This window comes from Pyrus communis, chromosome 8, assembly GCF_963583255.1.
Source record: "Pyrus communis chromosome 8, drPyrComm1.1, whole genome shotgun sequence".
Taxonomy (NCBI): Eukaryota; Viridiplantae; Streptophyta; class Magnoliopsida; order Rosales; family Rosaceae; genus Pyrus; species Pyrus communis.
Window position 1 is genome coordinate 314,148 of NC_084810.1, and position 13,301 is coordinate 327,448.

General features: G+C 37.6%; 2 protein-coding genes across 3 annotated transcripts; one reads left to right on the plus strand and one right to left on the minus strand.

The window, feature by feature from the left end:
* Positions 1-1,589: 1,589 nt before the first annotated feature.
* LOC137743303 (vacuolar protein sorting-associated protein 51 homolog) lies at positions 1,590-8,843 on the minus strand. 2 transcript variants are annotated; one of them, XM_068483170.1, is made up of 10 exons: positions 8,431-8,843; positions 7,597-7,651; positions 7,369-7,476; positions 7,178-7,267; positions 6,990-7,067; positions 5,351-6,315; positions 4,588-5,219; positions 4,371-4,483; positions 3,969-4,263; positions 1,590-3,780 (listed from the first exon to the last, which is right to left on the minus strand). In XM_068483170.1, the coding sequence occupies exons 1-6, from the start codon at positions 8,499-8,501 to the stop codon at positions 6,214-6,216; spliced, it is 504 nt and encodes a 167-aa protein (XP_068339271.1). In that variant the 5' UTR covers positions 8,502-8,843; the 3' UTR covers positions 1,590-3,780; positions 3,969-4,263; positions 4,371-4,483; positions 4,588-5,219; positions 5,351-6,213. The 2 variants fall into 2 exon arrangements, with proteins under 2 accessions (XP_068339271.1, XP_068339272.1); XM_068483171.1 differs by having other exon boundaries at positions 7,871-8,843.
* A 1,932-nt stretch (positions 8,844-10,775) lies between these two features.
* Positions 10,776-11,972, plus strand: LOC137743305 (bZIP transcription factor 53-like). Its single transcript, XM_068483172.1, has one exon. It carries the CDS (start codon positions 11,304-11,306, stop codon positions 11,727-11,729), a length of 426 nt encoding a protein of 141 aa, XP_068339273.1. The 5' UTR covers positions 10,776-11,303; the 3' UTR covers positions 11,730-11,972.
* The last annotated feature ends 1,329 nt before the right edge of the window (positions 11,973-13,301 follow it).

A 13,301-nucleotide genomic window follows, 5' to 3' on the forward strand; every position in this document is an offset into this window, starting at 1 on the left:
GTGACATCCCACATCGTCCAGGGGAGTGATCCTTAAATGTATATTCCAATCCCTACCTAGCATGAGGCCTTTTGGGAGCTCACTGGCTTCGAGTTCCATGGGAACTCGGAAGTTAAGCGAGTAGCGCGCGAGAGCATTTCCAGGATGGGTGACCCACTGGGAAGTTGCTCGTGAGTTCCCAAAAACAAAACCGTGAGGGAATGATAAGCCCAAAGCGGACAATATCTTCGCGAGGGAAGGCTGAGATGCTACTGTTTGGTATCAGAGCCAGACTCACGGTCGTGGTGTGCCGACGAGGACGTCGGGCTCCCTAAGGGGGGTGGATTGTAAGATCCCACACGGGCGTGGTCTTTGGGCCTTATATAGCATAGTTAGCATGTACACTTCGAGGAGGCCTTTTGGAGTTGCGGCTTGCAAAGACAAAACCGTGCGGTAGCTCCCTGTCTGCGACATAGTCCAGGGGGAGAATGCCAAAGCGGATAATATCTTCGCGAGGGAAGGCTGAGATGCGACTGTTTGGTATCAGAGCCAGACTCACGGTCGTGGTGTGCCGACGAGGACGTCGGGCTCCCTAAGGGGGGTGGATTGTAAGATCCCACATCGCCCGTGAGGACGTGGTCTTTGGGCCTTATATAGCATAGTCAGCATGTACCTTTCGATGAGGCCTTTTGGAGCTGCGGCTTGCAAAGACAAAACCGTGCGGTAGCTCCCTGTCTGCGACATAGTCCAGGGGGAGAATGCCAAAGCGGACAATATCTTCGCGAGGGAAGGCTGAGATGCTACTGTTATTGTAAGATCCCACATCGCCCGTGAGGGCGTGGTCTTTGGGCCTTATATATCCATTGCCAGCATGTACACTTCGAGGAGGCCTTTTGGAGCTGCGGCTTGCAAAGACAAAACCGTGCGGTAGCCCTCTGCTGCGACATAGTCCAGAAGGGGAATGCCAAAGCGGACAATATCTTCGAGGTGGAAGGCTGGGATGTGACAATTTGGTATCAGAGCCAGACTCACGGTCGTGGTGTGCCGACGAGGACGTCGGGCTCCCTAAGGGAGGTGGATTGTAAGATCCCACATCGCCCGTGAGGGCGTGGTCTTTGGGCCTTATATATCCATTGCCAGCATGTACACTTCGAGGAGGCCTTTTGGAGCTGCGGCTTGCAAAGACAAAACCGTGCGGTAGCCCTCTGCTACGACATAGTCCAGAGGGGGAATGCCAAAGCGGACAATATCTTCGAGGTGGAAGGCTGGGATGTGACACAATCTACATTAGCTTATAAGTGACAAATCTCTTTTTTTTTTAACAAACGATATTATCTACACTAAAGGCATAGAGGAGTGACCCAAGCCTCACAATGGCTAGTAATAATGTGGTTCGACAAATTCTCTTCTCAACGAATATGATAAATTTGATACGTTTTTTTAAAACCTTATATTTAGTCAACAAACTAAACAAACGGATGCAATAGAGCACAAGATGGAGGACAAGAGTTTATTATATTAAGCGATATATGAGAACTAAACAAATGAATACAACAGAGCACAAGATGAAGGAAAATAATTTATTTCCCGAATAAATATATTAAGCGATACTTGAGAAGCAAAAAACGTAGGATCATAAGAAGCAAAAAACTTTAATATTTGTTTTTTTTTTCATTGATTCCCTTTCATGGTCCATGGTAAGTAGATCAATGAAATCCCCCATTTGAGATCCTATGGTCATAGAAAATACCCGAATAGTTATAGTCATGGTATTTATACAAAAAATAATACTAAGGAGATTAAATTTTAAAATCAAATTTACGAACTAAATGATGTGCCAATAATACACATAATTAATATTTCAATTATCTACAACCACATCATTTGATTTACAAATTTTACTAAAAACCAACTCCTCATTTTTATTATAATTGCGGTGGATTAGTAAATTACATGCATGTTTCTTGAAAATCTCTAAACATTACAACAATGTCTAGTCTAATAGTGGTTCGCAATCGAGCTCAGGCAAGTTACGAGTAGAATAGATGTGGTGGTGTATAAGAAAATAAAAAATCTATACGTACATTACGTGCATCCACATACCATCGTGTGGGTTTACACGAGAAAGTTTGTCAATCTTTTTGTTTTCCAGTTTTCGAATGAATTCTTTAGACATATTTGTCAAAATGCAAACTTGTAGAAATGAAAAGAAAAGATTAAAGCAAGATTTTATTATACCCTGAACAAACTTGTGTAATTAGTCTTATACATGAATATATGATAGCAAAATCTTTTGGAAAACCGAAAAAATTAACACAACTCGCACTATAAGGTTTTCTGTTACATCAAATATTACATTCTTTGATTCACTTTGTTGTACCCTTAAGATGCCCTCACAAATGTTGTTTTCGGGGATTCGATGGGAGCTAATCCGGCCACTCATTTTAAATTTGATCTTGCTTAACTAATATTAAGCTTAAAATAATCTCACTTGATTAATTGAGTAACAAACAAAAGCCAAATTATACACATACGCACTAGCTAATATTTTACTTTAATTTTCATATTGGATGTAATATTTTTTACTTTAATTCTCATATAGGATGTCATTAACTCATGACATCCTAGAATAAGTCTCATGTATTGATTATCGAGAGTTTGACCGATGAATTTCAAATTGGTCATGCATTAATTAATTGCTACTCGAGAAAGTAACGAAGATCCCTTTCTTACATTTGTTTTTGTCTTATTTATGCTCCTACCTTGCCCTTCGGTTTTGGACCTAAGAGGTGAATTTGTTTTATTACAATTGCAATTACAATTGCAACTGCCATTTAAACTTGTTCATGCATTGCAAAAGTGGGTTTACACGAAGAAGGTTTGTCGTGTGAAAGAGGTAGATTTGTCTTATTACAGTAGCAACTTTTTTACCTTGATTACGGTAAAGACAAAGAAAAGGTCATCATAAATTCAAAATTCTAAAAAATAACAGTTGGTGTCATTCTATGTGCTTCTCCCACGATCAACAACCCTCTATCTGAAGAAAATTTTCGGGGTTGAGCTAGTATTCCCAGCCCATAAAAATTTGACACTTACTAGTCTAAAAACTCTTTTTGGTTTTGAGTATATATATATATATACACACACATATACGTATTGCATGTCAATTTAAATTTGATCCTACTTAACTAACATTAAGCCTAAACTAATCTCACTTGATTACTTGAGTAACAAACAAGGGCCAATTGTACACATACGCACTAGCTAATATTTTACTTTAATTCTCATATCGGATGTAATATTCAATACCAACAGCCCCTAAATCCTAAAATATACTTATTTTCACTTATATAATGACATGTGGTGTACCACTCGTACTCTGGTCACAATGCAAATTTTCTACATGCATCATGTACTCATGACATCCTATAATAAGTTTCATGCATTGATTATCAAGAGTTTTGCCGACGAAGTTCAAATTTGGCCATGCGTTATTAGCTTGAGACAAAGTAACGGTGACGACCAACTAATGAAAACGTCCATTCAGACCGTAGAAGTTATAAACAGAATTGAAGACAAACTGACCTGCAAGTCTTTGAGCTCAAAGTGGCCACGGGAAGGCCAATTTGGAGGAGGAACACAGCCTACAATCTTCCATGCTGCTTCTGAAGGAATGTTTGTGAACTGTTATATCCTCTCAACCGACACCATCCTATTTTCAACGAAGCAGCTAAAATATATGGCCCCAGAACAGCACACCATTAAGGGGCAGTCCGTAGGAGACAGTTAAACCAACATTCTCTGCACCATAAAGGAAAAACCGGTTTAGTCAAATCTGTGCAATAAACAATCATCCACTGTCACTCATTTATGTTAGATATATCAAAACACGATGCTAACACTCCTCAAATCTTGCTTATAGCCGAGACTCGATCAGACATTATAATAATAATGAACTAAAACAAGAAGGATCGGGAAGGTTTAAATACCTGGCTTTATAATACTGCTTGGCAACAAGATCATGAACATAGTGGAAATGCAGAAAGGTAAACTCCCAAGCATCTCCAATCGGAAACCCAACCACTCATTGGACCCATTGTTGTGGAAATCCATATGCAAGTTGGCATTAACTCGTTTAACGTTTTCCTTGGAGAACATGTTTTGCATTCTGAAAGAGCGAATCGTCATGACCCCTTATATGCTTTCTGAGAAATGATGGATTACAGGAGCTTTCGTGATTGAATCGAGTCGAGTTAACTCTTGAGATGATGCAAGAAAGTAACCCTAAAATAGAATAAGTACAAAAGTCTTCAGCATTGAGTGCAACATTATAGTTACAGGTGACCGATAAATAGTAACACCGTAACAAAATGAGCGAACATACCCGATACCAGACTTTAAGCCAAGCAAGCGGAATCAGCAAGAATACAGTAAAGAACATGGCAATGGTAATTCCCAACATGAAGGAAAGAAGTCGATCCATATTCGTCTGATCAGTTGATGCCTGATGGACAGAAAATTCTTCACCAGTTAACAAATAGAACAGTATATACATGAAGTTAGAGTAAACAGATAACAGATGTCTCATCAAGTATGACAAAAGCTTACCCTTCTCAGAATTCTTCCAGAATTGGTGTAGTATTGAAAAACGACATGGGGGCATGCAGGATGCTGTGAAGAATTTGCTTGAAAAATGCTTGAGCTGTTTTAAGCCCCACAAACATCACAGCAAGTGCTCTGATAAATACCACAACAAATGCGACACATGCAATAAGCCCATAGAAGATGATAAACACAGATGGTTTGAATGATGCTGCACGCTTTGCTGCAGTTTCATAAGACAGCCAGTAATCACCCGCCATTTGAGATGCTTGCCACATCAGAGTCAATGACAACACTACCACCACACCCCACCATCCGTAAGCATCTGTGCAATAAACTTTGAAAATGTGAAAGCTAACTTTGCCGGTTTCTTTCTCCTCTTCTTAAATAAGCTTAGAATTGCTTTATCAAGACTTCGGTTGGTCCAAAGAGTTGTTTTCACCATTTGCTTCCCCACGTTTTGAAAAGAGTTGCCGAGATATTTGAGGTCTGGGGGAACTTTTGCTGGGATCAGCAATGCTCATTTCTACAAGTTCCATGGAGGTATCGTGGGCAGCAACAAGCTCTTTGAAATCCAGGCCAGAATTTAGCAAATCGTTATACTTTCCTGCCTATACTATCATCCCATCTCTCTTGACCTGATATATATATATATATATATATATATATATATATATATATATATAAATAAATATAAGTAGGAGGGATACATGAGTAAATTGCATCTATAATTTCTTTGAGAATACATGAACAATTCTGAAGTACTTACCAAAATAAGATCAACGTTATGCAAGAAGTCAACTTGATGGGTTACAGGTAAAACCGTCTTGTTTTTAAGCGCTCCCCTCACACATTCCTGCAGAAAGCCATAGACATTACAATATAAGTGCCATTTTAGATTCCAAAGATCTAAACAAGACTCTTGTTTTTTCCTTCTCTTTCAATACCTTTGGATTACGAAGATCAAATACGTCATCTAAGCACCAATTTAAGTATGAGCTAGACTATTGAACCACTGTGAAATCAAAAGTAAATCATTATTTACTACCAAATGTAGAAGAAAATCTAAATTAATGTCACCTTAAATCCTAGTTCATGTTCACATGTCCAATTCTACACGTGGACAAGTTGAGGGGATGTGTAGCAACTCTGAGTGGAAACCAGTGGAGAAAGATTTATACATGAAGGGACGACAGATATTTGGGAGAAATTTGGGAGGAACAGGCAGTCATTTTTTAATTCAAAATCACGGATTTTCATTTCACCATTCTGTATCTTTGTACTTAATTGGTAACTTGTGTTCTACAGTTGCCTCATAGCGAGGAACTTGCTCTCAGGCTGGAGGACTTGCATGGAGGTGTCTAGTTGCATGCATAATTGGTAATTCTGGAGCTTCAATGCCCAACACTGTGGTTGGACCATCTTCATTTATGGAAGACAATGTGAAAGCTGATATCGATCAGACAGTAAGCATCATAGAACTTATCCTCACTATTTCTTTTTGAAATGCCTACCAATTTCCTTTTGAGTATTGTTCACACAATTTAACAATAACAATAGAAGATTGAATACATTTTCTTTAGTTAAAGCCATGATGTGTTAACACGGTACCATGTAATCTGAATGGCAAACTTAAATAGAAAGTGCAGTACAAACTGGAAAATCCAATTGCTTAAGAAGAACAGCAGCCTCAGCTCTTGCTTGTACAGATTCGGAATCTGAGAACAGCTTTCCCTGAAAAGAATAATTTGGAAAATCATAAGTATCCCCACAGTACACACACCCAGTTGCAGTCAGTAAGTTATTCAGCATAAAATTGTGATATTAAACATTTAACTTTAAAAACATCTCAGATGGTGAATGTCCATTCTTCTGTCAAAGTATGCTTAAGAAAGTACTGTAATACGACACGGGTAAACATTAAATGGATGATAAGCAATACCTTTGATAGCTAGTGAAAAATTTCATGCCTAGATTCATAACGTTTACTTCAGACACATGCCTCACAGCAAGCCCAAGAGCTCATTGTAGGACGACATATGCATCATATTACTGAAACGTTGTATTCATCCAAAGGGAATGTTACCCACACAAAAAGAATTAAGGGCAGTACGTCAATGTTACATCTTAAAACTAATCCTGTGTCAGAGATATATGCACAATACCTAACAGACTGCATAATCATTTACCAACATTGATGGTAATACTTCCACCAAAAACTGCATTTAACGCCAATCCATGTATTAAAGCAAATAGAGTTCTAGATTATATGTTTACCCCGAGTGAGAAACATTGCAAGGAAGTGAGGATAAGACATCTACTTGTTTCTGGTTAGGTATGGGTGGAGAGAAAAACCAGCCTCACCGTAGTATAAAATGGAAAGAAAGAGAAAGAAAAAAAGGATAAACCTGCAAATTCTTGATAATTATGGTCACTGCTTCTTCAGATACTCGCTTACAATCCTGGAATGAGGAGTCTCCATATATCTAATAGTAGAGAGCCCAACCACAAAGAAACAAGACACGGTGTAAATAAAATTCCACACAAAGGTAAAAACTGGTCCCAAATGCAGAAGTTCATAGGAGAGAGAAATTACCTTAAAAATTGGCATTGCTCCTGTATAAAACTTGACCGCATCAGCATATGCTTCTGATTTGATACACTTCCCAAGTCTAGCAGGTATGAACTGCCGTTCCACAGAATTTTTTTTTTATGTCACTCAGACGAGGCCAGACCCCAAAGCTAAAACCAAAAGCGTCATAAAGTCACATATACATTGCTAACAACCTGAATTTTAGGGAGAAGGTTGCGTGTGCGATGCAACTTTTCTATGTGTTCCCTCTTCTCAAAAAGACAAGTGTTAACCCCACCACTTCTAGATCGCACAGACATTATCTGCAATCAATGCCAATGTGAAAGTAAGCTACTATTAGACTCCTTTTTTCCTTCTTTTTCCATTGAAACGAAAATACAGCTTCAGCGAGCCTGGGTTAAAGAAAAAACAATTGAGCGTACCTTCTCAAGGAGCTGTTCCATATTTGCCTCCATGCCCACAATATTACTTTTCATTCTGATGGAAAAATCATATAAGATTAGCCGAATTGAATTTGACAATATAAGAGATTTTTTGTTATATTATATACAAGCCAAAACACAATATTTGTTATATAGCCTGTATTAGGAGAGATTTCATCGACATGTAAAAGTAAACAAATAAATAAAAATAAAGACTTAGTGTTTAATAGTATCTGTCGCGCTAATAAACTTGTTGTAGTCCTCGTATACTAACATTTGTAAGTCAGTATCAAGATTCTTTATCTCAGCAGCCATTTCAACGTTCATACAACTCACAATGCTGATTCAAAGTTCGAATATCTGCCTCATATTCGATAACAAAATGAGCATAGTATGATCATTCAAAATTCAAATTACAAATGCCTCAAATCAGGCGCAATCAAGTAATCGGATAAATTCCTAACCAAATTTTCATTTCCAATTGTATTACGAAAACCAATGGTTTCGTTCCACTCCACTAAATTCCCAGCTCAATTCAAAACAACTTGATGACATTTTATTTGAGCAGCCACTAATTCCATTTTTTTCGCCTCTACAAACTTCGCTAAGACGTAAATAACATAAATTTCACGACACAGCCTTCCAATCCAACCCTAAATCTGCCCTAATTACTACCAGTGAATCAGTAACCCAGTAACCATTACGATTGTCTCAAGATTAAATAAACAAACCAGCTGAATCGGTCATGTATTTGGTAAAAGATAAGAGTTGGAGATCGCAAGGAGATGCATGTACTGGTCAGGATCGAAGGAGGTGGAGTCGAGAGTGGCGTACTTGGACGAGGACTTAGAGTTGGGAAACGACATCGAAGGGTCAGGGGAGTAGAAGCCGGTAGGATCAGACATGGTAAAAGGAGAATTGCAAGAAAGTAAATGCAGGAAATGGAAAAGGAAATCAAAGGAAATTCATATCTTCATTCATACTTCATTTCCATCCTAAAAGGGGGTTTAAATACATCTAAAGATATCTAGGGTTTGAAGTATAGATGGGCCTAATAGATAGTAATGACAATAGATGATCTAACTAGTCATAACCAAAACCCAGTAGCTTAGAGTTGCATCAGAAGCTTGACAGCAGATCCCTCATCCTCTTCGCCTTATTTTCCAGCGGCACGTCGTCCACCTCCATTTCTACTCTACTTCTTCAACCTTCAGTCTCTGTGTGTGTTGATTGAATCTTGATCCATGATTTGGCGCTGATGGAATGTGACCGGAATTTTGTTACATAGATAACAGTTATGATTTTGCTAAACGAGGACGTAGTGCCAGTCTGGGCTAAAGCATCGCTCGGCCCATAAAATAAAAAAGTCAATTGTGTATTAAAGCCCAGTCAGCCCATAATATTTTACTTTGCAGTAAACGATGTGTCACAACATCGTATAAGTGGTAAAATTGATTAATTTTGACGTTGTCTTCACCTCGTTGGTTTAGACAGTGACCATGTTCAAATTGTTCATGTATAAAATATTAATAATTGCTTTTAACTTTCCAAGGAAGCAAAAGTTGTTTTAACTTACCTTCACGACATTTTTGGAAAAAACCAACCCAATGGTTTTGAAAAAGAATTTCTTCAAGTACAATCTAATTACGAATTTGGCTCGTAATCTTCACTTAGATTAATATTTCAAGAGATTGTTTTCAGTACTCAACGACGATGAATTTCTTTCTTTTTCATCAATTAATTTGCAACAAATTTAGTAACACAACTAAGAATGGGATTAAGAAATGAACATTTTGTTCCTTCGAAGGTTAAGATCCTTTTTGTTGGGTCTGGCCTATCCCCCTTACCTAATTTGTTAACATTAATTTTATTGACCAAGAGAAACCTGCATGCATGAAGACAAATAAAAGGCTTCATATTATAAGGGTTAGAGTGGCCTAATCTTTGTGCACCACTAAAATTTATCACTTCGCTGATTGAAATAGGAGAAAAGGAATAAGAAAAGTGTTTTAGATAAACAATAAGTGATATAAAAATTTTATTCTTACCATTTATTTGTACAATTTTTTTTAATAAAGATGAAATATATGAGTTGGCAGATCATACCCTCTATTAAATAGATAGTACAAATAGATGGTAAGTGTAGCATTACTCTAAGAGATAACATCCATATATTTTTTGAATCATCTAACAATTTTTTTTTTTAAATCTATTAAATTGAAAACTTGTTAGTTATTCATATATATTTAACAAATGGATAAGAGCACACTTAATATGAATTATCATTTTCTTTAACTTATATGAATGCCTAAACATAATATCAATTGTAAGTGGTCAAATATCTTGGTAGATAAAATACACTATGAAATCTCTCAAATTCCCTCTAATTTCTCAACTTTTAAAAAAAATTTAAAACCAAATTCTAACTGATATATCTGAAATGTTATAAACTTCTTTAAATTTCTGATTGAAAACACTCAAACTTTATGAGAATTACTTAAAATTATGATTAAATGCCTCATAATATTTGTAAAAAAAATATACAACCTGGTGGATAAGGTTTTTCTCTTTATTTGGAATAAGAGAAACTATCCATAGAAGAATATTTTCCATTTTGGTCAAAAAAATAAAAAATATTTCCATTTTCTTTGTCTAGGTTAATTTTTAAGCAATCGTTTTGTTCGAAATAAAATATAGAGTAAATATAGAGAAGAGAGAGCGATTGGGAGGAGAAATATTATATTGAGAACAAACCAAATTAGCAAATTGTACTCGAGAAGGATCTTCATCGGATTCTTTGTATGAGGATTCTAGATATCCTCCAATCATATCTGTTTATCGTATATAACGTAATCAGAAATTATTGTAAATTTTTTTATTTAAAATTAATATAAACAGTACCTGATAAAATTTAATCGTATAATGTACAATAAACAGATGTAATTAAAGAATCTCCGAAATCTTATCCTTAAAAAAAAGGATCGAGCGAGAAACCCTCTCAATCGTATTAGCTGTCGTCGCCATTCACGCCAGCCATGACTCACCAAATTAGCATTTTCACGCCAGCCATGACTAACCAAATTAGCATTTAGCACTCGTAATTATAATTAAACGATGATTATTTTATAATTTTCCACACACCAACCCCTCCCATCTTCCGCTATAAAACCCCCGTTCCCACACAATGTTCAACCTTCTTTTTCCTTCCGTCTCATTTCCCGCCGCGACTTTGCGTTTCAGATAAGTCCTCCTTCCCCTCTTTTCTCTCTCTAGATTTTCATTTCCGCTTGCTTGTCTCCGCCTCTTCTATTTTCCTCCCGATCCGGAATTTCTGATCGGTTTCTAGATCTGAGGTCCAAATTTGTGGCTTTCTTTGTTGAGGGTTTTAGGGTTTCTTGGAATCCAATTCGATCGGATATGATTTGGGGCCTGGAAGTTCTGGGTTCGTAGAAATTTAAACCAATGGTTTTTATATGACACTCATGTTTCGTATCCGTCTGCTCCACTCGTTCTCCGTCGTCTTCCTCTACTGGTTCTACGATTTCTCATGAATTAATCGCATCAATTCGTTGCCTCCGATTCCAATTCCCAAACCCAATTTTATTGTTCCCCAATTCTTTCGAACCATAATCTAATTTCGGTAACAAACATCGTTTCCTAATTTTTGCAATCAATTCTTGGGATAAATTACCCGAGGAAAGGATACAATGTCTTCGCTTCAGCGCCAATCAAGCTCAGGATCCGACGGGTCCGCGACGGTGGACGAGAAGAAGAGGAAGAGGATGCTGTCCAACCGCGAATCCGCGAGGCGATCGCGGATGAAGAAGCAGAAGCTGATGGATGATCTGACGACTGAGATCACCAGACTGGAGATGTCGAACAATCAGGTTCGGCAGACACTCGATGCCAGGGAGCGCAGCTACAATGAGATAGAGTCTGCGAACAACGTGCTGAGAGCTCAAGCAATGGAGCTCACTGATCGACTGCAGTCATTGAACTCGGTCCTCCATATCTTTGAAGAGGTCAGCGGCTTCTCGGTCGACATCCCCGAGATGCATGATCCTCTGCTTAAGCCATGGCAGCTCCCCTTCCCGCAGCCCATCCCGGCCTCCTCCGACATGTTCTTCATTTGATGATGATCTTCATCGCTTTTGTTTGCTACTCTTTTGGTGGTGTTTTTGGTATCTTTCGATTTCGATTTTAGTTGTTTTTGTGTCTTTAATTAATAATTGTTGTGGTCAGTGTCTTTGAACAAGCTTGTTTCATCGTGGATTAGCAGTACATTTGGGTTTGCTGTTGGAACCTGGAACCCAACACCGAACTGTGTACAATGTTGTTCCTTCTGTATAAATGAAATGTTTATGTGGTTGTTGTTAGCTATGAAATGTTTATGCGGTTGTCGTTAGCTATGAAATGTTTATGAGGTGGTTGTTAGCTATGAAATGTGTGGAATGTGCAAAGTTGCTCTTTTTAATTTGATAACTGAAATTGTTTCCAAATGCTAAGCCTCCATAGAGTTCGATGCTCTTTTTTTACGACGATATTTCAAACTACTCGATTGATTCAAACTCCGGTGATACAAACTTCTTGCATTTGAATTTAACGGGCACATCCTATCAATCAAGATTGATACGACTAATTGGCCTAACTCCCAAAATATGATTCTTTCTTCACCAAAAACCCCTTCCTTTCCCCCCTCTCACACTACTGAATCGGAACAGTTCAAACATGAAGAGACTGGGAGGGAGGAATTTGGAGCGAGAAAATTCTACTTCAATTTCCGTCTGCCCCATTGGAATTTATTGTTTATACTATTTGGCCTAACTGCCATTTGATTGTTTAGTCTAATTGGCCTATCTGACATCCTAACTGACTTTAGACAAATTGGCCACTTGACATTTTAACTAACATCTAAATGTTTAGACTAATTGGCCTAATTAACGTATGCTCATCGATTGATTTTTAAGCGCAGAGCTTTCAGAATTATAAGATCAAATCACTCTACACTTCATTTTAATATTGTAGTTAACGTGTGTTTACACTTTAATAGAAGCATTTCTAGTTTTTAAATATTTTTCAAATGGCAAATGAATTAAGCAACCTTTGAATCATACGGAATAAACGCGTACCACCCGATTAACTCATGGGTTCATTTCCAAATTTAATGAATTTCCCATCGGGCTTGGACAAATCCCCAAGCAAAAGCAACAGAAAACTGAAAACGGAGGTGGGTTGTCCCACAACTTCCACATGCTATGTGTGATGTACCAATAACCTATGGTCCATGCTTTGCGCACGAACAATTGGTCTAGTTGCACCAAATATCTATTTGGCCAGGTGTTAGACCATCTTCAGTGGGGACATAGATGGAGTGTGGGCTCTGCAGATCATGTACTGCATATATATATATTTTTTTTACATTTGAAAAAAATCAACAGTCTATATTTAACTCGGGTTTTATTTTTCTTCTCTTTGTTGGAGATCAACTAAGAAATTACATAAACCTCAAATTTACGATTCTGGTGGCCAGAGTCCTAAATAGAGATTCCTATTGTAGATGCTCTTAGGTTTTGTTCATTCACACATGTGAAAACGTGATATTATATGTGTTTCGAATGAGTTTGAGACTAGATTGTCAATGATTGTGGCTTGTTGTAATGAACTATCGAATACATCTCCAAGCCATGCTTACACGCAATATGAAT